At 39.2% G+C, this 26,395-nt stretch overlaps 2 protein-coding genes across 6 annotated transcripts in view; both read right to left on the bottom strand.

Moving 5' to 3' along the window:
• Positions 1–5,310, bottom strand: part of COPB1 (COPI coat complex subunit beta 1) — a 49,127-nt gene extending 43,817 nt beyond the window's left edge. The window contains exons 1-2 of one of the 3 annotated variants that reach the window (XM_033207678.1): positions 5,178–5,310; positions 4,271–4,418 (exon numbers count right to left, since the gene is read on the bottom strand). In XM_033207678.1, the coding sequence (XP_033063569.1) occupies positions 4,271–4,361 (91 nt within the window). In that variant the 5' untranslated portion in view covers positions 4,362–4,418; positions 5,178–5,310. Of the gene's footprint in view, positions 1–4,270; positions 4,419–5,140 lie in introns of all 3 variants that reach the window. The other 2 variants (XM_033207677.1, XM_033207679.1) reach the window with 2 other exon arrangements.
• Positions 5,311–10,257: 4,947 nt separating this feature from the next.
• On the bottom strand, positions 10,258–26,132 carry PSMA1 (proteasome 20S subunit alpha 1). 3 transcript variants are annotated; one of them, XM_033207673.1, is made up of 10 exons: positions 25,479–26,132; positions 24,162–24,206; positions 23,073–23,174; positions 22,846–22,949; positions 19,618–19,706; positions 19,036–19,106; positions 18,790–18,919; positions 15,797–15,876; positions 13,033–13,143; positions 10,258–10,630 (listed from the first exon to the last, which is right to left on the bottom strand). In XM_033207673.1, exons 1-10 carry the CDS (start codon positions 25,479–25,481, stop codon positions 10,574–10,576), a joined length of 792 nt encoding a protein of 263 aa, XP_033063564.1. In that variant the 5' UTR covers positions 25,482–26,132; the 3' UTR covers positions 10,258–10,573. The 3 variants fall into 3 exon arrangements, with proteins under 3 accessions (XP_033063564.1, XP_033063566.1, XP_033063567.1); XM_033207675.1 differs by having other exon boundaries at positions 25,087–25,586; XM_033207676.1 differs by having other exon boundaries at positions 25,375–25,586.
• Positions 26,133–26,395: the final 263 nt, after the last annotated feature.

The following is a 26,395-nucleotide window of genomic DNA, read 5'->3' as shown; positions in this document are numbered from 1 at the left end:
AATAAATATGTAATTTTTTTAACATTAGAAAGAGAAACGTCATACTCAAAAAGGCGGAAAACTAAAATAGTGCATTATTTCTAAAATCTCATCATAGTTCTACAGGCTGTAAAACTTTAGAATATTTCTTATCATCTGGAAAACTGGGAGGTAATTCAAATGTTCTAGATTAGTAGTCATCATTTAGAATTAAGGATGACACATTTAAGATAAAATGCTAGTTTACTGTTATTTAGCCTAAAAACTCTGCAATATAAAGTATTTTGTGCCGGGCGCGGTGGCTCAAGCCTGTAATCCCAGCACTTTGGGAGGACGAGACGGGCGGATCACGAGGTCAGGAGATCGAGACCATCCTGGCGAACACGGTGAAACCCCGTCTCTACTAAAAATACAAAAACTAGCCGGGCGACGTGGCGGGCGCCTGTAGTCCCAGCTACTCGGGAGGCTGAGGCAGGAGAATGGCGTAAACCCGGGAGGCGGAGCTTGCAGTGAGCTGAGATCCGGCCACTGCACTCCAGCCTGGGCGACAGAGCGAGACTCCGCCTCAAAAAAAAAAAAAAAAAAAAAAAAGTATTTTGTGCAAAACTATCTATAATTTCACACCATTATCATTGCATACTGAAGAATTTATAGTACTAAAAATATTCTGGATGCAAAATTCAAAGGCAGAGAAGTATGTAGTAGCACACTGCTACTACAACCGTTTGATCATCAAAATAAATGAATTATCTTGGGAAGGGGAGAAGAAAGAGTGATCACAAGTCTTCAATAATCTCAGGACCATTATGAGGAAAAGAACTACAACTCATGGGTAGTAGTTACCGGGAACCAGATTTGGGCCTAAACATGAGAAATAAATTTATAATGATTAGAGTTAAGCAACTATTAAATGAAGAGTTCTGAGGGTCAGATGAGGTGGCTCATCTGGCCCACAGAACTCTTCATTTAATAGCCACTTAAACTTTTTGTATTTTTACTAGAGATGTGGTTTCACCATGTTGACCACACTGGTCTCGAAATCCTGACATCAAGTGATCCACCTGCCTCAGCTTCCCAAAGTGCTGGGATAACAGGCATGAGCCACCGTGCCCAGTCTCAACTCTTCCTAATGGCAAAAATATACATTAAACTGCAGAGTACGTATTTATTTATTGGTTGGAGGAAGGTAGTTAAGGCAGCTTCAATTAAGACTAGGGCATCGTTCCAACTAGGGGCAAATTTTGTTCTTTACCTTCCTACCTATAACCTTAAGTATCCTGAGGATCTAATAATGAAAAATTTTAAATTATGAGGGGGAAAAAAACACTAATGAGTGTATTCACTATTTTGCATTCAAGTATCCCACATGAATATGGAAACGGAAATATATGTGGCTTATGCATATAATGGTATCATTTTAAATGTCATAAAAGTGGGTTTCTTTTCCTTTCTCTAAAAATAGACCTCTATAGAAACCTAGTATTAAGTAACCTAAAATCAGGAGGTATTCCATTACTGCTGATTAATAAGTGGGATTAGGCAAGTAAAACATTAAGTTTCTTTTCAAACTGCAAACTATCTTCTAAAAGACCACTCTATATTTGAAGCATAATTATCACTCTGCTCTGTTTAAACAATATTTATCAGTTTAAGTTATATTTATTTTTGGCAGTTCAATTAAACAAGAATCATAACTTTGGAAAGTGTATTAATTATAAATTTTTTTTTCTTGACAGAATCACTCACAAAGCGGAGACAAAGTATACATTTTTAAAATTCAGAAATATGATAAATTCAGTAAAGTTTGAGGACACAAAACCAACATACAAAAATAAGTAGCATTTCTATATGCCAATAGTGAACAATCTGAAAAAGAAATTTAAAAAACAATCTAATCCCATTTACAATACCCACACATAAAATTAGATACCTAGGAATTAATTTAACCAAAGAAATGAAAGAGTTCTACAATGAAAACTACAAATACTGATGAAAGAAGTTGAAGAGGACATCAACAAATGGAAAGATCTTCCATGATCATGGCTTAGAAGAATCAATATTGCTAAAATGTCCATACCACCCAAAACAATCTAGATTCAATAAAATTCCTATCAAAATACCAATGACATTCTTCATAGAACTAGAAAAAACAATCCTAAAATTTATATGGAACCACAAAAGACCCAGAACAGCTAAAGCTATCCTGAGCAAAAAGAACAAAACTGAAGGAATCACATTATTTGACATCAAGTTATCCTACATAGCTATAGTAACCAAAACAGCATGGTACTGGCATAAAAACACACACAGACCGATGGGAAATAATAGAGAACCCAGAAACAAATCCATACACCTACAGTGAACTCATTTTGACAAAGGTGCCAAGAACATACATTGGGGAAAAGACAGTCCCTTCAATAGTGGTGCTTGGAAAACTATATGCAGAAGAATGAAACTTGTCCCCTATCTCTTAACTTATACAAAAATAAAATCAAAATGGATTAAAGGCTTAAATCTAAGACTTTAAACTATGAAACTACTACGAGAAAACACTGGGAAAAATCTCCAGGTAACTGGTCTGGCCAAAAATTTCTTCAGTAATACCCCACAGGCACAGGCAACCAAAGCAAAAACGGACAAACGGGATCATGTCAAGTTAAAAAGCTTTCGCACAGCAAAGGAAACAATTGACATACGTGATGAGACAACCCACAGAATGGGAGAAAATATGTGCAGACTACCCATCTAATAAAGGATTAACAACCAGAATATGTAAGGAGCTCAAAAAACTCTATAGGAAAAAATCTCACATTCTGATTTAAAAATGGGCAAAAGATTTGAACAGACATTTCAGAAACACATACAAATGGCAAATAGGCATATGAAAAGGTGCTCAACGTCACTGATCATAAGAGAAATGCACATCAAAACTACAATGAGATATCATCTCACCCCAGTTAAAATGGCTTTTATCCAAAAGACAAGCAATAACAAATGCTGGTGAAGATGTGGAGAAAAGGGAACCCTTGTACACTGTTGGTAAGAATGTAAACTAGTACAACCACTATGGAGAACAGTTTGGAGGGTCCTCAAAAAACTAAAAATAGAGCTACCATAGGATTCAGCAATCTGACTGCTGGGTATATATCCAAAAGAAAGGAAATGAGTACATCAAAGAGATATCTGCACTCCTATGTTTGTTGCAGCACTGTTTACAACAGTCAAAACTTGAAAGCAACCTGTGTCCACCAACAGATAAATCAATAAAGAAAATGTGGTACATATACACAATGGAGTACTATTCAGCCATAAAAAAGAATGAGATCCTGCCATTTGCAACAACATGGATGGTACTGGAGGTCATTACGTTACGTGAAATAAGTCAGGCACAGAAAGACAAACTTCACATGTTCTCACTTATTTGTGGAAGCTAAAAATCAAACAAACTCATGGAGATAGAGTAAAAGGATGGTTATCAGAGGTGGGAAGGGTAGTGGGAGGAAAGTGGAGATGGCTAGTGAGTACAAAAAAAAGAAAAAATGAGTTAGACCCAATATTTGATAGCACACGGGGTAACTACAGTTAATAATAATTTAATTGTACATTTAAAAATAACTAAAAGTGTAACTGGTTTGTCACACAAAAGATAAATGCTTGAAGGGATGGATACTCCATTTTTCCATGATGTGATTATTATGCATTGCATGCCTGTATCAAAGCATTTCATGTACCCCATAAATATATACATCTACCGTATACCCACAAAAATTAAACATTAAAAAAATAAAATTCACAAATATAGTTGTTTTCTTGTTTGCAAAAATGCTTAAACAATGAAAAGTTAAACTTTTCTGGAAAATACATGTTTATTCCAGTGTTGATCTAATTGTCTGGGTGGGTAACCCAAAGAACAAAGTTCTTTTGGTTTTACAAGCTAAGTAACATGAAGTTAAGTGCACAATAGAATTAAGATATTCCAATACACATCATCAATCTGTTGCCTAGAGAATATCAGCTACATTAAGTATAATATATTGAACTCCACAAAAATTATGACATTTTGAGGAATATCTAAACTATTAAAATTTCCTTAGGTTTACTGAGATGTTCTATTTCAAACAACCAATATTTAAAGAAGTTTGCATTTTTAATAGAAGGTCTATTGAAGAGATCCTAGAAAAACTTTAGACAAAAATTAAGCATTTCTAATTATAAAGGAATATGAAATATGAGTTTTTTATTTTCGTCTTTTCTTTTTTCATTTCATTCTCAAAATAATATCAAAGTTTACCTAGATCATTTTTTAAGCTAATTTCAGATGGTGGTTCTGAATCCATTGGCACGTTAATTAACGTGTAGCACACGTTCTCAGCTGCCGTCATGGTTTCTGGTTATATTATAATTAATCCTCGATACAAGATTTAAGGATGCCAGAAAATCTAGAAAAATAAACACAGGTACATGATTACAAACCGCCCCCCCCCAAAAAAAAAAACAACAAAATACCACAAACCAGTATCTATAGTGACATTTTAAAGTATTAGAAAGGACAGGTCAATCTATATCGTGTTCCCATAAAAATAAATTCTAGTAAAAACCACACTGTCAGCTCCCGCATAAGGTATATTATCTATCACTCCCTCCTTCGCATGCCGGTCCAGTGTTTGAGAATGCTGTACAGCCGAAGGAAGGCCCACAGAACAGTGCCAGTCCCCCAGCCAAACCCCACAATGTTATGGAACATACAGTTTTTTAACACAACACACAATCTGCACGCTCAAGTTAGGAGACCTTGTGCCTGAATACTCCGCCAAAACCCCAAAGCGCTTTATCGCGGTCCTTGGTGGGTTCCCACTACACGTCCGCGGGTCCCTTAATCAGCGCGCTGCACCCCCACCTCGCCCCACCCGCTTCCTCCTCCCCTTCCCCCAGCAAAGCAGGCCTGGGCCGGAAAGGGTAAGCCTCCGGGTCTTGGGAGGGAAAGACCCCTGACCAATACAGAGGGCGGGATGGAGCGTCCGACCCGGAGCTTCCTAGCCCCCGGCCCCTACCCCCACCCCCACCCCGTCCCCTCTGCCAGGCCCAGACGCAAGCGGCCTAGTCAATCCCTTTCCGCATCTTCCAGCTAGAGAGCCAGTTCTTCCGACTCTGCTCGACCCACCACTCCTCCGGGACTGGGGGGCTTGTGGCCCAACTACCAGGCTCTGAGGGGTAGTGCTTTGGGGCAGCCGTGGATCCGTCTACTCCGGCTCCAACCCGCAGCAGCGGCTGCGGCTCCAGAGTCCTTGGCTGACGTGGAAGGGGGTGGGTTAATGACCAAAGCCACAGCCACCTAGCACCTACGGCGACTCAGAGAGGACATGCCTTCTTTGTGCAGCGCTTGTGCGCTGCAAGTATATCCTATTTTCTTACTCTTCTCTCGTCCAGGGTTGGATTAGGCCGCAGAGCAAGGAAACCACGTATTTTCTAGTTTTCCCTGAAAGCCAAGCGCTGAGTTAAGCACTATGCTCATTTAAACTCTGACTGGAAATCGCTCCTTCTTCCAGGAACAGTCAAGGGGAGGAAGTGCTTGGAGAGAGGGAAACTTTTGCGGGGCTGTATTCCCGTGAAAAACAGCTCTGGACTGGAAAGTGGAAACCCAGGAATCCTTTTTCTTGCTCACCCCCTAATAAACTGGGAAAGTAACTAATACTATTGGGAAACTAATTCAGTTATTTTATTAATGGTCACTAGATTAAAATCCATTTCAGTTCTTAACATCGCTTGTAGTTTAAATCAGCCTCTCTGCAGGTAGGGCTCGAGTTATTTGAAAATCCAAAGCCACATTGGTATAATTTCTTTTTATTTAATAATGCCCTCTTTCCGTGATCCTTCCTGAGCACCCAGTAGATTAGAAAAAATTTTTATGCATAAAGGAAGATAGTCACTGTTTTAAAGGATTTTACGTATCTCCAAAGACCTAATTGTTACAGCTGCAATCAGCCACAGTACTTTCGGTTTTGTCCATTTGAAGTTCCATAGCACGCCCCACCCCTACCCCTCCCTCTTCCCCCAAAAAGGTTTTATGGCCAATTATTAATAACAAAATATTTTAAAGCTTAAGCAAAATATTGTGAATAAAAAGAGATCTGACGGCAACTGCCCTAATTAACAGGTTCATCTCAGAAGATGGAACACCAATAGTACCTCATTTATGTAGGATCTAGCTCTTTTGAGATTTCTCTTTTTAGAACCATCAAGTAAACTACAAATTCTTTGAGCACCCAAAATGTATTACAAAAGCCATGTGTTGACAGCACTTTAAGAGTGCCCCCTCTGATTCTGTGCACTCATTTTTAAAAAACATTTAATCTTAATTGTAGAGTGACATGAATACAGAGTTTCCATATACTCTTTACCCAGTTTCTCCCAATGCATATAGTACAATATCAATTTCAAGAAATTGACAGACATAATTCACCCAACCTTATTCAGACTTCACTAGTTTTACATGTACTCATTTTTATATTCACTTGTAGACAATTTTATCATGCTTATATGTGTGTGATCACCAACACAGTGGAGACACAGAACAGTTCCATCACAAGGATTCTCATGCTGTCATGTTGTCCTTTAATAGCCATAGCCACCTCCCACACTAACCTGTGGCAACCACTAATAATTCTCTATGATTTTTATCATCTCAATGTTATATAAATGGAATTATACAATAATATTTTGAGACTGGATTTCTTTACTTAGTGTAATTCCCTTGAGATCAATCCAAGATGTGTGTACAACAGTTTGTTCCTTTTCTGTGTATTCATTTTTAACATGAAATTTTACAAATGCAGTTATCTGGTTTCCAAGCCCACTTAACTTACCAAAAAGTGGCAATCTGTCAGCAAAAAAGGTATAAAAACTAGACTTACAGTAAGAAAGCTCAGTTTAGGGCCATCATGGGGTAGGACTTAAACCGTACAGACTTCATTTGCCCCAGGGGTTCATTGTGTTACAGAATAACTTTGAGGTTTCTCATGACCCCAAGTCATTAAGTACTAAATATGAAAAGGCAAGAAAATTTAATGTTTTACATATTACTTTAGTTAGATCTGAACCTACAATTGTTGTTGGCAGTGCATATATTTTTCCATATTCTTAAGTACAAAGCTTTTTGAATGGGTATAAGGACCTTAATATTAGCCTCATTAACTCTTCCTGATCTGTTGTAAAACACATTTTGTTTTGGGCTTTTTTACTCTAAGATGTAATCATATAATTTTGAATGCCTTTTAAATTATAAATACAGAGCAAATACCTTGTCATTATATCAAGGACCATAGAAATTATGATATCTAAAAAGTCACGGCCTAGAGAATAGGGACTTGCCCCACCAAATCATGTAATGGCCAAACACTGAGTTAGAACTAGTACCTGAATCCTGTCATCTACTTTATTACTTTTATTTTTTTGAGACAAGAGTCTCACTCTGTCACCCAGGCCAGAGTACAGCGGTGTGATCATAGCTCATTGCAGCCTCAGACTCTAGGCTCAAGTGATTCTCCTACCTCAGTCTCCTGAGTAGCTGGGACCACAGGTGTGTACCACCACACCCAGCTAAGTTTTAAAAATTTTTGTAGAGATGGGGTCTCACCATATTGCCCAGGTTGGTCTTGAACCCCTGAACTCAAGCAATCCTCCCACCTCAGCCTCTCAAAGTGTTGGGATTACAGGCGTGAACCAACGCACCTAGCTACTGCCTTTTATTCCATACCAGTTTTTCAGAGCTGCACATATACATGCTCAATAAATGTCAGGTGAATTGAGTATCTTTGTATCAAAGTGACAGACTTTATAAAACATCATTAGGATTTTACTGTTTGTAATTATTCAGCAGACTAAATGGAATATGTGAGTACAACAGACTAAACGTGAAAGGGCATCACAATGAACTGTATATACAGTGGGGTTGAGTATTACTGGAGTGGGAGGACTTTAAGTTCTAAAGTCAGTATATAAGACTAAAAATCACGTGGCAAAAATTACTTAAATTGCTCCCGAAATACAATACAGAATATTTATTTATTTATTTATTTATTTATTAAGTTGAATACAAGCCAGCTAGTGGTTTGCATTTGTGGAACAGGTGCATGTTCCACAATGATAAACATAAACAATCTTTGTTTTTATTTTTTGAGACAGAGGCTGGAGTGCAGTGGCATTATCTCAGCTCACTGCAACCTCCGCCTCCCAAGTTCAAGTGATTTTCCTGCCTCAGCCTCCCGAGTAGTTGGGACTACAGGCGTGTGCTACCATGCCCAGCTAATTTTTGTATTTTTAGTAGAGACGGGGTTTTGCCATGTTGGCCAGGGCGGTCTCGAATTCCTGACCTCAGGTGATCCACCCTCCTCGGCCTCCCAAAGTGCTGGGATTACAAGTGTGAGCCACAATATTTTTAAACAACAGAATCATTCAGCAAAGACAGAGGCTCACCCAATGGAAGGCATGTGGAAGAGAGACCTGCCTAAGCAAAAGGCAGATTATTATATTTCCCGCTTATGCTCCCTCCCCAGACTATATACCCATTGAGTGTGGAGGCAGGTGGGAGTTCCTGAGTTCAGTATTGTGTATGTGTGTGTGTGTGTATGTGTGTGGAAAGTTACATGTGCTTGATGCAACTCCACTGTAGGTCAAATAGCCACATGGTACTTGCGTCTAACTCCCAAGATTACATGGTAGATTCCTGAGGCTACTGCTGGAGAAACTGACATCTTTCCCTTAATAGGGCTCCCAGAGCTACTTTTACCATTCTCTAAGAAATCAGGGAGATTTAAATCTACTAAGGTTTTTGAAGATTTGGGAAAGTTGGGGGGAAAAATAAACTAACATTGTATGAATTTTAGAGTTTAAAAGGTGTTATCATATAAATTCTCCCTTTTAACCCTCAGTATAATTCTCCAAAGGGTTTCCTTAAAATAGTTAAGTAACTTGCCCAAAGCCAGTAGCAGCTAATTAGAATTAGGTCTAAAATGGGTTACTATCTGTAAATTAATTTCTCTTCAGAAAGATGTATTATCTCAGAAAATAAAATAACTCCTCTAGACATCAACAGCCAAATTTTGGATTATGGGTTTTTTTAAATTAAATTAAAATTTTTTTTGAGATGGAGTTTCACTCTTGTTGCCCAGGCTAGAGTGCAATGGTACGATCTCGGCTCACTGCAACCTCTGCCTCCTGGGTTCAAGCGATTCTCCTGCCCAAGCCTCCTGAGTAGCTAGGATTATAGGCATGTGCCAGCACACCCAGCTAATTGTTTTGTATTTTTAGTACAGATGAGGGTTCTCCACGTTGGTCAGGTTGGTCTTGAACTCCCGACCTCAGGTGATCCGCCCACCTCGGCTTCCCAAAGTGCTGGGACTACAGGCATGAAGCCACTGCGCCCAGCCAGGATTATGTTTTGTTTTGTTTTTTTTTTTTTAAATCAGATTATTTCCTCTAATTTCATTTTACATGGTCTAAGATAAAAATGGTTCTGCAATACCTGAGTATACCACTCATGGGAATAACAGAAGGCAGCCTAAAGATCATGCTGGAGTGGGGCTGGAGAGGATAAAAGGTTTAGGATTAAAATTTCCCATGTGTTGTTTTTACAGAAGTTCCCTACAAAGATCAGAGCTGCAACTACTGCCATCTGCTGGTTGGAAAGAAAACCATTCATATGATAATTGATGCTTATATCAGGAAGTGGTGGTTTCTTAGGTTTTAATTAAAACCACCACAGTTGAACCCTGAAATTTGTTTTTTTTTTTTTTTTTGAGACGGAGTCTCGCTCTGTTGCCCAGGCTGGAGTGCAGTGGCGCGATCTCGGCTCACTGCAAGCTCCGCCTCCCAGGTTCATGCCATTCTCCTGCCTCAGCCTCCCATGTAGCTGGGACTACAGGTGCCCGCCACCGCGCCCGGCTAATTTTTGTATTTTTAGTAGATATGGGGTTTCACCGTGTTAGCCAGGATGGTCTCGATCTCCTCACCTCGTGATCTGCCCGTCTCGGCCTCCCAAAGTGCTGGGATTACAGGCGTGAGCCACCGCGCCCGGCCTGAAATTTGTCTTCTAAACCAAATCTCCATGGATTCTCATGCAGCCAGTCCATACACTGAAGAACTGTTATACGGCTATGATAGATAAGAGGTATTATGTTTCTCCATCACTAAAAATAAGGCAATTTAATTAGGCAAATGACCAGCTGTAATCCCAGACTACTACATATAGTTGAAGCTACTTAAAAAAATAAAAAGCCAATATACCAGGCATTGAAACAATTTTATTTCACAGTTGTCTTTAAAACCACAAAGACACCTATATTCTTCATATAAAAACATTAGTATAGATACCCATACTTTCTAGAAAATGATTATACAGACCCTCTCAAAGAAAAATGTGTTCCATTATATAGGTTTCAGTGAGGTTGCTTGGAAAAAACTCACATCTGGACTGACTCCTAAAACACAGCATTCCACCACTCTGCAACTTTTGGTTCAAAGTATAGATTATTGTCATCAGTATGTGGTGCCTATATTCTTACATATTTGATAATACATATATAGACTGGCTTATCACTTAATGTTCCATTGGTTCATCAGCCTTTTCTGCAGGTTCATCAGCAGGTTGAGCAGGCTTAACAGGGAAAGAAAAAAGAAAATATGTAAAATGAACACTTGATCAGTATACACATCTAATCACAAATATTATATTATAAAAAATTGAGAAAAAGGGGTAAAGAGATATTCTGAATACACAATTTTAGTTCACTGTTCTGTTAACATTTCTGAGCAGTACTTTTTTTCTCCTTGAGTGCTCATGATTTGAGGTGAAAAGATTTTTTATTAAAAAAAAAATACAGTTGACCCTTGAACAACAAAGGTTTAAACAGTGAGGGTCCATTTATATGCAGATTTCTTTTTTTTTCTTTTTGTTTGCTTTTACTCTAACATTGTTTAGGGTGAAGCTTTTGTTTTTTTTTTTTTCCAATAAATATAAATTAGCAGACCAACTGTGTAGCCTAGAAATATAATAAAAAAGAATAAGAAAAAGGTATGCCATGGATGCATAAAATATACGTAGAAACTAGTCTATTTGGTTGGGTGCAGCGGTTCACACCGGTAATCCCAACACTCTGGGAGGCTGAGGCAGGAGGATTGCTTGAGCCCATGAGTTTGAAACTGGCCTGGGCAACACAGTGAGATCCTGTCTCTACTACAAAGAAAAAAAATTTGCTGGGCACAGTGGCACACACCTGTAGTTTCAGCTACTTGGTGGGGTAGGGGGAGGTGGGAGAATCGCTTGAGCCCAGGAGTTCAACCTTGCAGTGAGGTCTGATAGCACCACTGCACTCCAGCCTGGACAAGAGGGCAAGACGTTGCCTCAAAAAACAAAAAAAAAGAAACTAGTCTATTTATCTGTTAATTGCCAGTTTATGTAATCGGTAAGGCTTCCAGTCAACAGCAGGCTATCAGAAGATTTTTAGGAGTCAAAAGTTATATGTGGTTTTTCAACTGTGCTGGGGTTTGGCACTACTAAACCCCACACTGTTTGAGGATAACTGTACATATAATTTCACATTTCTGAAAACCTAAATATCATTGAACAATTCTACCATTTTATCATACTTTGCATTGCTCAGGAGTAAAAGCCTCCCTTGTATTATCACTATTATGCTTAAAATACAATCAGTACTTTTTAGACATTCTTTTCCCCTTTACCAAACTAGTTGTGTGGTATTCCACAGCATTCTTCCCAACAGTGCTAGTTTTTACCAAAAAGTTTAAATATTGCAAATCTTGCTCCCCCAAATAGTACCAACAATATCCTTTTCAAGTTCAAAATACTCATGCTGTAGAAATTTCCATACTAGATTCTTTTTTACTTTCAATTACACAGCTATCAAATAAGCATCTATAAATAGCAAATGTATATTCTAAATATCCAGCAAAAAGACCCGTATTTAACCTGAGATTCACTTCTTGCTGCTTTTCTCTTCATGAAGAGCCATCTTAGTGTCCAAAGCTGGCCCCCAATGAGCATTTCTTCCAGTTTCCGCTCACACAGAATCTGGGCTGGGCCACTGACTCACTTTAACCAACCCAATGTGTGTAAGTGATGTTGTGCCAGTCCTGCGTCTCAGCCTTAAGAATGCTGTCTCAGCCTTAAGAATGCCTGGCGGCTTTCACTTCTGACTTTTGCAAGCCCCGAGTTGCCAACATGCTACAGAGACCCTGCTGAAGAAGTGGCCCTGAAACTACATGGATAGAGGCTCAGTCATTCTAGCAGAGGTCTTTGCCTTATAGATGCTCCTCTAAGACACCTAAAAGGTGTTAGTAAAGAAGACATGTGACTAAAGTTTTCTTGGGTGTTCCAGTTGCACCCCACAAATGACTGCAATGTTTGAGAGATCCCAGACGAGACCAGCAAAGAACCATGTAGCTGAGCCCCAGTCAGCTGCAAAATTGTGAGAAGTAGTGCTTTTTGTTCTAAGCCCCTAAGTTTTGGGGTAGCTTATTACCTAGCAATAGATAACCAAATAATCAACACTTCTCCCCCGCCTTTTTTTTTTTTGAGAGAGAGTCTCACTCTGTCGCCCAGGCTGGAGTGCAGTGGCGGGATCTCGGCTCACTGCAACCTCCGCCTCCCCGGTTCAAGCGATTCTCCTGCCTCACCTCCTGAGTAGCTGGGACTACAGGTGCATGCCACCACGCCCAGTTAATTTTTGTATTTTTAGTAGAGACAGCCTTTCACCATGTTGGCCAGGATGGTCTCCATCTCTTGACCTCGTGATTCATCCACCTCAGCCTCCCAAAGTGCTGGGATTACAGGCATGAGCCACTGCACCCGGCCCCCTTTTTGTGTTTATGGAGATCACTGCCCTTTCAATATTTAACTTTATTCAGTTCGTAATTTTCCTGTTGCCATTTGAATTATGGGCCCATTTCAATATTTAAGACAAAATGGAAAATTTACAGACACAGTTGTGGTAAGAACAGCAGCTTATAATAGAACTAAAGCCTCTTGTATGATTATACCTGTGCCTTTCTCTGTGGCCTTTCTTCAAGACCTTCGAGGAATGGAGACACATCATCATCATCATAGATTGTAAACTCCAAGTCTTTACCAACAATTCCAATGGAAACATTCTGAAGGGTAAGAAATGGTAAAAGTAAAATAAGAGAATTTGGATGAAAAAATACATATGATAAAATATTGGGTGAAAAAAGGAGAATAAGAATTTATATAGCACCTGAATAAAACCTTAAAAACCATTTATGGGTAGGGGAAAAAAGAAGGAAACTAGCAGACCCTTGTCATTTGCAGATTTAATATTAATACTTTTGATTATCATGAGTAACTCCAAAGATCTATATTATCTACAAACATTTTTTAAAAAAATTATGCAGGTTATAAAGTCTTCACATTGATACTAAACAATAATTATCTAATCACTATAAAAAAAGGCTTGATAAAAGTGACTAATCTCACTTTATTAATGATCATTAACTTCAAGTAGGCCTTAGTGGTTCCTGGATCCCACTATACCTGTTCCTACATCATTCATGCTCCCCTTCTTTAAGACACTTCTAACATTCTCCAAGGTCTTTGCAGCTGCAAACCTTGTTCCTTTATTACTGCAAAAACAGAAGCAATTGGAAGAGAACTTTCACAAGTTCCCACTGTATCCACTCTTTCCTATACCTATGTCCCTAGATTCTCTCCTTTCCCATTAAAATTTCCTCTCTAAGGCCAACCCTTCCATCTATGTACTATTAAAGTACATTGCTCTAACAATTTTCTCATTATTTTTCCTCATAAATGCTTCCCTAAATTTACTTGGATTACTCTCACAATCATGCAGCAAATGTGATGTAATTTCTTCCATCTTAAAAAACAAAACAAAACAAAACAAAACAATTTCTCTCTCCTCTTCCAGTCACCACTCCATTTCTGTGGACCATCAACAGAAAATATCCTCCAAAGAGCTATCTCCAATTCCTCATCTCCCATTCTCTCCTGATTCCACTATCACGTTTTTGCCTTATTATTCCATGAAGGTTGTCTTGTCAAGTTCTCAGTGACAACTTCATTGCCCTTCCTCCTTGAAAGTTTATTCATTTGCCTCCAAAGATGCCTCATTTTCCAAGTTTTCCTCCTACTTCTTTGACCACCTTTCTCAGTCTGACTTTGCCAATACCTACTCATCTCCCTGTTGCTAAAGGTTAGAGTGTTCTTGGTCCAGTCCTCATAATGCTTGTCTTACTATTCAAAATTCCTTTAGGAATCTCTTCCAGTACAGACTCTAAATGCCATTTCTATATAAAGACTTCAAAAATTTGAAATGTAAGTTGGACCACTCTCTGTGGAACTCCATTGGTTGCTTATAACTGTTTACTCTGTACCGTCAATTGGACAAAAGGGCATTTCAAATTTTACATGTCCACAACTGACTGCCTGACCTTCCTCCCCAATGCCTACTTTAAAACCTGTTCCTCCCACTGTCTTCTTCACCTCAGTAAATCATAAATCTTTCCTTCCAATTAATCAGGCCCAAAACCTCGGAGACATTCCCCGCTCACACCCTACAACAAATCTATTAGCAAACTTTTTTGGCTGTAATTTCAAAAGATATCCAAAATTGAACCACTACTCTTCATCTTAAACTCTGTCACTCTGTTCCAATCACTATCATCTCTCACATGAATTACCTGAATAGCCTTAAAACTATTTCTACCGATAGCCCCACTATCTATCTACCCCTACAATCTGTTTTTCTTTTTTTTTTGAGATGGAGCCTTGCTTTGTCACCCAGGTTGGAGTGCATGCACCACCACGCCTGGTTAATTTTTTGTATTTTTAATAGAGACGGGGTTTCACCATGTTGGCCAGGCTGGTCTCAAACTCCTGACCTCAAGTGATCCACCCACCTCAGCCTCCCCATGTGCTGGGATTACAGGCATGAGCCACCATGCCCAGCCCACAATCTGTTGTTAAAATGCCAACCAGAGTGACTGTTTTACAACCTAAACCAAATCATGGTATTCCTCTGCTCAAACTCTTAATAGCCCACTCAGAGTAAAATGCAGAGTACCCACAATGGCTTATGGGACCTCCATTACCTCTCTGATTTCTTTCCTTTTCCTCTTCCTCTTGATGATTGACCTCAACATGACTGGCCTCCTTGCCTTGAATACTAGGGCCTTTGCATTTGTATTTCCTAGAATAATTTTGCTCTAGACATCTGCATAGCTTACACTCACTTACCTCCTTTATATCTTTTCCTCAAATTTCATTTTCTTGGTGAGAATATCCTTGACCACCTACCTACATCCAATTAGTCATTCTTTCTCCTTTTACCCTTTTTTATTTTTTACATAGCATTTATCTTCTTCTAATATACTATATAATGTACTTATGTGTACACTATCTTTCCCTACTAGGATGTATATTCCATGAAGAAAAAGGTATTTGTTGTGTTTACTATATTTTGAATGCCTGCACATGGTAGGTGCTCAATATATATATATTTTTGTTAACTAAATAATACCAAGATAGGCCAATCTGCTGAAAATAATGAAGGACATTTTGCATGAGATTTACTGGTTTTACTGCTTTGTACCAAAAAGAAATGCTTAAAAAATAAAATTGGATTACTTAGCAAATAGCTTAAAGGGAAAGAATCTGCCAAGACAATCATATCCCAAATTAAAGAATATTGTATCTATACTCCATTACATTTATGCAATAAAGGTTTAAACTGTAACATTTATATCTACAATTGGAAAAGACAATACTTACCTTTGTAGTTAGGTCCTGTTCTGCAGGAAGTGTCTCTCTTAAGGCACGCAGACCATGTTTAACTAGTTCATTTAAATTGCCTATATGTAATAAATCAACAATTATTTCTTAATTTCATTGTTAGGCTTCTGTTATTTATCAAATCTACAGTCTGAAATTGTGGTTTTTAGTTACACACTAAATTTATCATAGTAAAAACAGCCAAGTTTAATGCTAGTCATATAATCTTTTAATAGCATTCTATGACATTGCTGATTATTATTTAATGAGAGGACTCATTATTTCTGTTACAATTTTGTCTCCTCTTTTGCTAAGTCAAATCAAAATCCCGACAACAAATTATACAACTCCAAGTTTTGTAGAATGTGTTCTGTAGAATCCTAGTCCCTATATTTGCTCATTGTAAAAAGGAGTCCCCAACTTATTCTATGTGGCCAGTATTACTGATACCAAGAATAAAGACATCACAAGAAAAGAAAACTACAGACCCAATATAGACGCAAAAAATAATAACAATAATAAAAAAATAAAACCCTCAACAAAAACTACAAACAGAACCTGGCAACATATTAAAAAATTATATACCATAGACAAGCGAGATTTATCCCAAGAATGATAAGTTAGTTTAACAACTGAAAGTCAGTGTAACACACGTTAACAGAAGGAAGGGGGAAACCTGCATAACCACCTCAAGAGATGCATAAAAAGCATGTGATAAAACCTAAAATCCTTGCATAATAAAAACACAAAACTAGTAATTGAAAGCAACCTCTTATAGAGGGCATCTACAAAAAGCTGACAGGTAACATCATTTTTTTTTTGAGACGTAGTCTCACTCTGTCGCCCAGGCTGGAGTGCAGTGGGACAGTCTCGGCTCACTGCAAGCTCCGCCTCCCTTGTTCATGCCATTCTCCTGCCTCAGCCTCCTGAGTAGCTGGGACTACAGGCACCCACCACCATGCCCGGCTAATTTTTTGTATTTTTAGTGGAGATGGGGTTTCGTCATGTTAGCCAGGATGGTCTCAATCTCCTGACCTCGTGATCCACCCGCCTTGGCCTCCCAAAGTGCTGGGATTACAGGCGTGAGGCACCGCGCCCGACCAGGTAACATCATTCTTAATAGTGAATGACTAAAAGCTTTTCCCTTAAGTTAAGAAACAAAAAAAAGAATGTTTGTTCATGCAACTTCTATTCATCATTGTACCAGAGGTTCCAGCCAGGGCAATTAGAAAGGAGAAAGTAAAACTATCTCTATTCCCAGATGATACGATCTCAGGATCTATAAAAAAATGACTAGAACTAATAAACGAGTTCAGCAAGATTGCAGGATATAAAATTGATATACAAAAATCAATTGTATTTCTACGTAGTTGCAATGAATAATATGCAATGAAATTAAGAACACAATTCTGTTAACAACAGCACCAAAAATAATAAAATACTTATAAGACAAATATGATTTGTACACGGAAAACTACAAAACATCAGTGAAAGAATTAAATACCTGCCCGGGTGCAGTGGCTCACGCCTGTAATCCCAGCACTTAGGGAGGCCAAGGCAGGTGGATCACCTGAGGTTGGGAGTTTGAGACCAGCCTGACCAACAACACGGAGAAACTCCGTCTCTACTAAAAATACGAAATTAGCCGGGCATGGTGGCGAGCCTGTAATCCCAGCTACTCAGGAGGCTGAGGCAACAGAATTGTTTGAACCCGGGAGGCAGAGATTGCAATGAGCCAAGATTGTGCCATTGCACTCCAGCCTGGGCAACAAGAGTGAAACCCCGTCTCAAGAAAAAAAAGAAAAAAAGAATTAAATACCTAAATAAATGAAGATATTCTATGTTCATGGATCAGATGCCTTATATCATTAAAGTAGCAAAATTATCTATGGATTTATTCAATCTTTAGGAATTTCCTATGCAGGTTGAAATGTGCTAGGCAGAGGGTGCCGATATGAGCAGTTCTGAATCAAACTGTGGACACTGAGTTTCCAATGAGCTTCCCTGGGCAGAAACATCCCATACATATTGCTGCAAGTGTACTCTGTGACTCCTTCTGGGAAGGAAAGAGCATAAGGAAGCCTGCACATAGATTCCTCTGGACTGTATTTTTCCTTAATGATCCACCTATGTATTGTTATTTTATTGTTATAAGTCTTACCTGGGAGTACAACTATATGCTGAGTGCTTTAAGTCCTAGCAAATCTCCCAATTTTGGGGTAACCTTGGGGACCCCAATCCATTTACCATAATTTAAAATGTTAAACTTTAAGCAAGCATTTACCAAGCTTATTTGTCCAAGGAATCCTCTTTTCCCAAAGTTAAACCTATTGTCATCCTACAACAGTTTGCTTTGAGTAATGTCAATTAAACTATTTTTCTCTGCATTCACTAAACCCCAAATATTTCCTCCAAAGAATGCTATGTCACCAGAAAACAGATAAGATGACAAGGAGAAATGTAAAACCCAATACCCTCCTTCCAATGCAAAGCAAAACACTTGAAAACCTGCCCTGTCATAACATCTTACCTCTTTTACCTTCTTTTCCCTCAGCTACACTGCCTTTTTATTTCTTGTGTATGCACTACTAATGCAGAAATGTCTGTGTGGCTTAAAATAAGACTCACAGAAAACTAAAAGTGAACAGAGCTTACAACTGGCAGGTAGTATAGTGGTTCTCCACTCTCCACTCCACAGGCCACACTTCTGACCAACTGAATCAAGAATTTTCAAGGTTGGGAACACATTTATATTTTGAAAAAGTTCTAGTCGTGATTGAAACTACGGTATCAATTTTAACTTCTGGCGGTAACCAGAAGTTGAAGTTAGTATATGTGACAGAAACAAACTCTTCCTGGGCTTAATTTAAAAAAAAATTATTTCTGTAAGACTGATAGTTTTACGCAGTTAGGATACTATATTTATTTACTATATAGACTGGAAGAGGCCAAAAAAAAATATAATAAAATAAAAAAGCAAGGCTATCACTTACACTCCATAAATTCAGACATATGTCTCTCCAAGTAAGTACGAGCTGACTGGGATCGGGCTCCAATGGACATGGCTCTGCAGTCAAAATAGTTAGCAGATGGACAGGTTTGGAAAATGTGAGGGCCCATATCCTACAAATAGAAATAAATACACCACATAATTATTTACGTTGGTTGAACTAAAAATTATAAAAATTTCTAGTTAATAAAAAAAATCATTAACATATAACAATATTCAATGAACTTACATCATAACCGGCAATAAGCAGCCCAACACCATATGGTCTCCGGCCATATCGTTGTGTTGGTATCTGGGTCTCTTAGACTGGTTAAAGAGCTTGTTTTAACAAGGAATGAAGTACTGTCTTTATTTTCAAATTATACATTATTAACAAAGGTATCTGGCTTATTCCTTAATTGTTACATAATCCACCAGAGAAATAACGCAAAAGGACACTATTTCTTTGGCCTAATATAAAATGTTTGACTTTCTACCAAACCTAAGAAAGAGTGCCAACAAAATGATTTCTTCCCGTGTAAAACCTGATTTGTTTTGGATACAAGGGGTCTAGGGTTTCTTGGGACATCTAGAACCATTAAGAAATTTTAAATCCCCTCTAAAAAGATGCTTAATTTTCCTGAAGTTGGGCTTATTTATGTCTAGCAAATATCAATTGCTTATAAAGGCTAATGAAAGAGCAACTCAATTTGTTGTTTTAAAGTTTTCACAATCTTACCTATGTCATGTTATTATCATATTCCTAATAATTAACAGAAGTATCAAAACCCTTCAAAGTTCATATCCATAAATGCTAACATAAAAAGGATACTGCTTCCAATTAGAGATACAAGACGAGACACAGGCAGTGGTCTATCGAATACAAATCTGGAATCCAAACACTCCTGACGCATAAAATTACTAAAAAAGAAACAAAGTTTAGTAATTGCAAATTACAGACAACTATTCCAATCTAAATTGTTTGATTTCACTTCGCATTATTCCAAGTGTTTACATGGATCACATCCATATAAGAAAGACAGAAGGTAAGAAAGACATGCGTGCAAGGGTGCGTTTTTGTGCCAAACTCTGGAGCCACATAAGGTTTTTAAAAAATACTGAAATATTTTTTAGCTCTAGAGAATCTCTGTCTCACAGCACTTATAGAACAGAGAAGGCTGAACAAGAGAAAAAGAGCAACCTCTCTTCTCTTATCCTTCCCACTGTCAGCAAGCTTGTCTTAATTCTAGATCTTGAACCAGCAAAAAGATTATCTACTCTGTCCTTTTTTCTTGAAAGCAGACTAACATTTCTCCGAAAGAGCAACTATAAGAAATGGAAACCACAGCAGAGGGCATCTTTACGTGTTCCTGCCACTGTTACTTCTATTCATAAGAAGCACTCTAGAGGAGATAGTGGACACTAGCCGCTGAGTCTCACTGTTAAATCTGATGAAATTCAAGCAAGGTTAACATTGGGGAGAAGAGAATTCATGCCTGTAAATAAGATCAACAAGAAATGGATATGCTCCTTTCTTTCAATGTTGCTTTGTCCAGTATATGTGTATGTCACATCTGATCATCACATGGTTGACTACAGGAAACCAAGCTATTTGTTCAGTACTTATATCCAAGTCCATTTCCCAATGCTGTCTAAAAGTAAACTGCCCAATATCGCATGCAATAATCACATGTGGCTATGGAGCCCTGAAAAGTAGCTAGACTGAATTCAGATGTATTGCAAGTACAAAATAACATACCAAATTTCAAAGACTTAGTACCTAAAAACGTGCAATAACTCATTAATAAAGTTTTTATATTGATTATGTATTGGCATGGCAATATTTTATAGATTGAGTTAAAGAAAATGTTTGATAATATAATACATTTTCCATTTTGAAGAGTAGGTGGAAACCCTTAAGGCTGTCATTATATTGCTAACTTAGAGTAAGGGATTGGCTGAATAACTTGAAAATCTTTCTTTCTTTTTTTTTTTTATACTGAGTTTCACTCTTGTCGCCCAGGCTGGAGTACAATGGCATGATCTCAGTTCAATGCAACCTCTGCCTCCTGGGTTCAAGCGATTCTCTTGCCTCAGCCTCCTGAGTAGCTGGAATTACAGGCGCCTGCCACCATGCTCAGCTAATTTTTTTTTATTTTTAGTAGAGACAGGGTTTCATGATGTTGGCCAGGCTGGTCTCAAACTCTGGACCTCAGGTGATCCACCCATCTCAGCCTCCCAGAGTGCTGGGATTACAGGCATGAGACACCACGCTTAGCCTGAAATTCTGAAAACAATAGCACTACTATTTACACTGCTTTTGCTGCTGCTGTTGTTTTAAGAATAGGGTCTCACTCGGCCTGGCGCCGTGGCTCACACCTGTAATCCCAGCACTTTGGGAGGACGAGGCAGGCAGATCACAAGGTCAGGAGTTCTAGACGAGTCTGGCCAATATGGCAAAACCCCGTCTCTACTAAAAATGCAAAAATTAGCCAGGTGTGGTGGCACATGCCTGTAGTCCCAGCTACTTGGGAGGCTGAGGCAGAAGAATCACTTGAACTCTGGAGGCGGAGCCGAGATCATACCACTGCACTCTAGCCTGGGTGACAGCATGAGACTCTGTCTCAAAAAAAAAAAAAAAAATAGAGTCTCACTCTGTCACCTAGGCTAGAGTACAGTAGCACTATCATAGCTCACTGCAACCTTGAAATTCTGGACTCAAGCAATCCTCCCACCTCAGCCTTTTGAGTAGCTAGGACAACAGGTGTGTGCCACCATACCCAGCTAAGTTTTAAAATTTTCTGTAGAGATGGGGATTCACTATGTTGCCCTGGTCTCAAATTCTTGGCCTTAAGTTTCTCAAAGAGCTGGGATTATAGGTAGGAGCCACTGTGCCAGGCCCACCCTTATAATTTATATTCTTTCTTTCCTATCAAATCACAAATTTAAGAGATTAGTTTTAGCTAACTACCTGCCATCCACAACACACATACATAATACCTGAAAGGCTCTGTGTTAGTGCTTTATAGTAGGCAATTTAAAATATTTAAAAATAGGCTGGGCATGGTGGCTCACACCTATAATCCCAGCACTTTGGGAGGCTGAGGTGGGTGGATCACCTGAGGTCAGGAGTTCAAGACTAGCCTGGCCAACATGGCGAAACCCCGTCTCTACTAAAAATAGAAAAATTAGCCTGGTGTGGTGGCGGGTGCCTGTAATTCCAGCTACTCGGGAGGCTGAGGCAGGAGAATTGCTTGAACCTGGGAGGTGGAAGTTTCAGGTAGCTGAGATCGTGCCAGTGCACTCCAGCCTGGGTGGGAGTGAGACTCCATCTCAAAAAAAAAATAAATAAATAAATAATATTTAAAAGTAGCCTTGATAAAGAAAACACTGGAAAAAATTCAGTGTTTAGGTATTTAGCCCAATCTCAGATACTAAGTGGTGAAGGTGAGAACTCAATCTGTGCAATTTCAAAGCCCGATCTCTTCATTTACATATTGCCTTTCAACCATAAATAATCTGTCTCTTCTAGACTCTTACAGAAATTTTTCTGTTATATTATAGATAAACTAGATTTGAGTTTATACATAAACTTGCCTTCAAGTTCCTTTAAGACAAGATCCATGTCTGAGTCACTTATGTATACCCTGCAGTATCCAGTATTGAGCATTGCAAAAAATAAATGTCTAATAAATACTGATATATTGAAGAAAACAAGCACAAAGAAAACAAGTATGGTTCAGCTTCTCCTTGGAAACCAGACAAAAGTATCAAGCTCTTCTTAGACATAACAGAGTCTCAAACAATATACATTGTATTAACAAATATCACATTACTCAGTGACTTCTAAAAAGTGCTAATGTTTAATTTTATGAGTTATTCCTACGGGGATCAAAAAATGGAAAATTTAATAACAAACTCAAACCCACCAAGGTATTCATAATCTTAATTTACAAGCATTCTGGCAGACAACTTCCTAAAATATCTTATCTGGATCTTTTTGAGAAAACTAATCAATTATGAATCAAAAAGGATGTTTATTTTTCATGATTATACTTACCATAACAGTCTAGCATCAGCAGTAAGCCCCGCAATTGAGATACCAATATGGTTGTCAACATGGAGAATTTTTTTCTGATGAGCTGCAAGCTCTGACTGCGCCCTCTAAATGGAGACATTATAAGATGTTAAAAAAAATGTAAAAATAAGTTTACAACCTTACTGTCTATGGTAAAATTTACATTAATAGTTTTCTACAGAGGAAGACATATTTATTACTTTACTTACTTTCAGTGCAACCAACACTGCATGAGTTTTTGATTTCAAACCAACTGTGGCTGAACCTTGTTTAACAGCTTCCATTGCATATTCAATTTGATGAATCCTGCCCTAAAGAAAAAAAAAACAAAAACACATCTTAGAAGACCTTTTATAAACTAAAAATTAGAGTTTTCAAATGTCAGGTGGACATAGTTAAATCTCAACTGATTTTTTTTTAAATCAAGAAACTTTTTTTTTGAGACAGGTTCTCACTCTGTCACCCAGGCTGGAGTGCAGTGGCACAATCTTCAGCTCAGTACAACCTCTGCCTCCTGGGCTCAGGCAATCCTCTCAACTCACCGTTCCCAGTAGCTGGGACTATAGGCAGGCACCACCATGCCCAGCTTATTTTTGTATTTCTTGTAGAGACCAGGTTTCATGTTGTTCAGGGTGGTCTTGAACTCCAAAACTCAAGTAATCTACCTTCCTCGGCCTCCCAGAGTGCTGGGATTACAGGCATAAGCCACTGCGCCTAGCCAAAAGCTTCTTTTATAATAAATTTTGTTGTATAAATGATGTTGTAAGATACACATATGTAGTAGGGTCACTATCACAGAATGAACATATCCATTGTCTCACGTACCCATTTTCCTTTGCTGTGGCAAGAGCTGTCAACTACTCATTTAGCAAAAATCCTGAATACAAAACACTACCTGCATTATTCGCTGTAGTCTTCATGTTGTACATTAGATCCTTCCACTTGCTCAACCTACATATTTGCTACTTTGTATCTCCTCTTTTTTCCTCCCCACTGTTATTCCCTACCCTGGTAACCACTGTTTTATTCTCTCTCCATATATATTTGCTCTTTTAAACAAAATGTTCCACATATAAGTGAGAGCATGAAATATTTTTCTTTCTGTTTCTGGCTTATTTCACTTAACATAATGTCCTCTAGGTCCATCAGGAGACTTATTTTAATTATAAATGCAACTTCCAAGAAGGACTAAAATATTATATTCCATTTTCCCCAAGCCTACGCTCTCACAAGCTTCTAAATATATTGCAGCCACAAAAAGCCATTTCACAGAAATGGTTTAAAAAACATTATTTTACCTGCGGGCTCCAAACAGTGACATCATTGTCGTACTGATTTCGAAACTAAAAGTAAAAGAAAAAAAGACCTGTTAATAGAAGAATATTTCAAATCCCAACTCTTAACATTCATTAAGAAATATGCTTGTGTTTCCATTCAATGTTAAGGCCCTCTGTTCATGCAATCTTACTGGAAGATTACTATTGTATTCAGACGTAAGCCAATTCTACATTTACCATAAACTGGTGGGAGAGGGAGAAGCAGATCTAAATGGGTCCTATTTTTCCAACCTCTTATTCTAACACCCTCCATAGCAATCCCTTTAGGCTCAATTACTAAAGTTCACAATCAACTTTCTTGCCTATTTTTGCTTATGCTGCTCCCTTTTATTGGGACCTAATAAATGGTTAAAAGCCTTCCTTTTCTTTAAGTTAGCTTAAATGTCGATTTCTGGAAGTCTTCTCCTTTTCTTCCCAAATCCCCCTAACACATACTCCCACAGTTCTTTATCTAAACGTCTCTTTCTGCTTTTATGATTAGGGACATGTATGACTTACTTTTGAACGTTCACTGTAGTTATGCTTGTACAAATGCTCTGTCTGTATATTCATATTGAATGAACAAAAATGTCCTCAGAAAGTTAGAGGTGGGCACAAATAGCTGCAGCGATAGAATCACTACGGCTATTATGACTATTATAACAAGTCTAGCAGTGCTGGGGAGAATCATCACGGGAGTGAGATTGAGTGCGAGCACAGCACTGGAAACCCAGAATCCTATGTTGTAACCCAGATTCCATCACTTCCCCTCTCAGTCTCGGCTTACTCATCTGTAAATAGGTGACTGGACAAAATGATTGAAAAGGGCCTCTTCTAACCGAAGTCTAGGGGAGAGATAAATCAGACGGACCCACCAGGAAAACGGACACGGTCCAGGAACACAAACCTGGGGGTCAAGTCCGCACTGGTGGTACAGGTAGGCCTCCAAGTCAAGTGTCTGTCTTCTCCTCTCCCATACACAGCACTAGGGGCTATTCTGGACCGCTCAGAATCTACTCCACTGAAGGAACCTGAGGGGCGAACTCATCTAGCTGACAGAGGAGGAAGTGTCGGAGGCTCCCCGGGAAGCGAAAGCGGTGGAAAGGCCGCACTGGCTACCGACAGCCCCTAGCCCGGCCAGGCCGGAGATGCTGAATCACTGCCGGAGCCCGGCCGTCTGCCGAGGCTCCCATACCTCGTGGCCCCGGGCGGCGCTAAGGATGACAGGAGAGGTGGCTCGTCATCCCCCAGTCACCGGAGCTCTGCCCTAAACCTTCCAGAGGTCGGGATTCAACGTACCATGGTGGTGGCGCGGGCCTGCTTGCTGCCTCCAGCAAAACTGAGAATCAAGGAGGTGCTGCCGAAAGTATCGCTCAGCGATCTACAGAGAAGTCTGCAGGAGTCTGATGGCGGCAGCGCAGGGTAGCGCAGTCTATTCCAGAGATATCGATAGGCTTGCAACACTTCCCCTGCCTTAAAACTCTCCGACCGCTCGGCGGCGGGCGGAGCCTGGGAAGATCTAGGAACTGAGATTGGCGGGAAACCCAGGGCTGGGCGTGCCGGCGGCTGAGAGCTGCGGGGCAGCCCCTGTCACGCAGCCCTTCTTGGTTCCTGTGTATTGCGGATTCCCTCCAGTTTCTCCCGGTGGCGGGCTGCATCTAAAGTCTTACGAGGCAACAGCCGTGACTCCGGGTGATACTAGCTCTCATTCACCGTCCACAGATTTTGGGGTGTTATGAGACTGAAAGGAACGAGGCTGCAGGAAAGCCCCAAGATAACGATCCGTTTCTGTGTGTCAGCCGTATTCTTCCTCGAGTATCTTGTTTGTGTACACGCTTTTATTTGTATTAAGGTTGGTGCAAAAGTAACCGCGGTTTTTGCCATTTGGCAAAATACCTTGGAATGCTCTTCCTTATTCCCTGGAGATGTTATCTTTCAAGGCTCTGTTGTCGTTAACCCCTCATTATTATTATGATTGGTTTCCTCCACCAGACTTTGAACTCCATGAGGGCGCTGTCTTTCTGTGCCCTCAAAACCAAGCATGATACTTGATAGATTAGGCCACTGAGAAAAAATGGACACTTTCTTTCGATTTACCTATTTTGTCTTTTGAGAGCATCTTTCCGTAATGAAATAGTCTGACATCTTTGCAAACAGCTGCCCATCTAACATCCACCGGCTATTTACATTCTTTGTAAAAAAAGAGACTGGGCGCG

Source organism: Trachypithecus francoisi, unplaced genomic scaffold, assembly GCF_009764315.1.
Source record: "Trachypithecus francoisi isolate TF-2019V2 unplaced genomic scaffold, Tfra_2.0 Lachesis_group8, whole genome shotgun sequence".
In the NCBI taxonomy this organism is placed as follows: domain Eukaryota; kingdom Metazoa; phylum Chordata; class Mammalia; order Primates; family Cercopithecidae; genus Trachypithecus; species Trachypithecus francoisi.
Note: the sequence above shows the minus strand (reverse complement) of the source record. Positions and strands in the feature narration are given on the sequence as shown.

Coding starts and splice junctions, on each gene's coding strand:
- PSMA1 (XM_033207673.1), bottom strand. Junction 22,950..23,072: donor CAGTGTTGGTTGCACTGAAA/GTAAGTAAAGTA, acceptor GTCTCCATTTAG/AGGGCGCAGTCAGAGCTTGC. Junction 10,631..13,032: donor GGCCACAGAGAAAGGCACAG/GTATAATCATAC, acceptor TTCCCTGTTAAG/CCTGCTCAACCTGCTGATGA.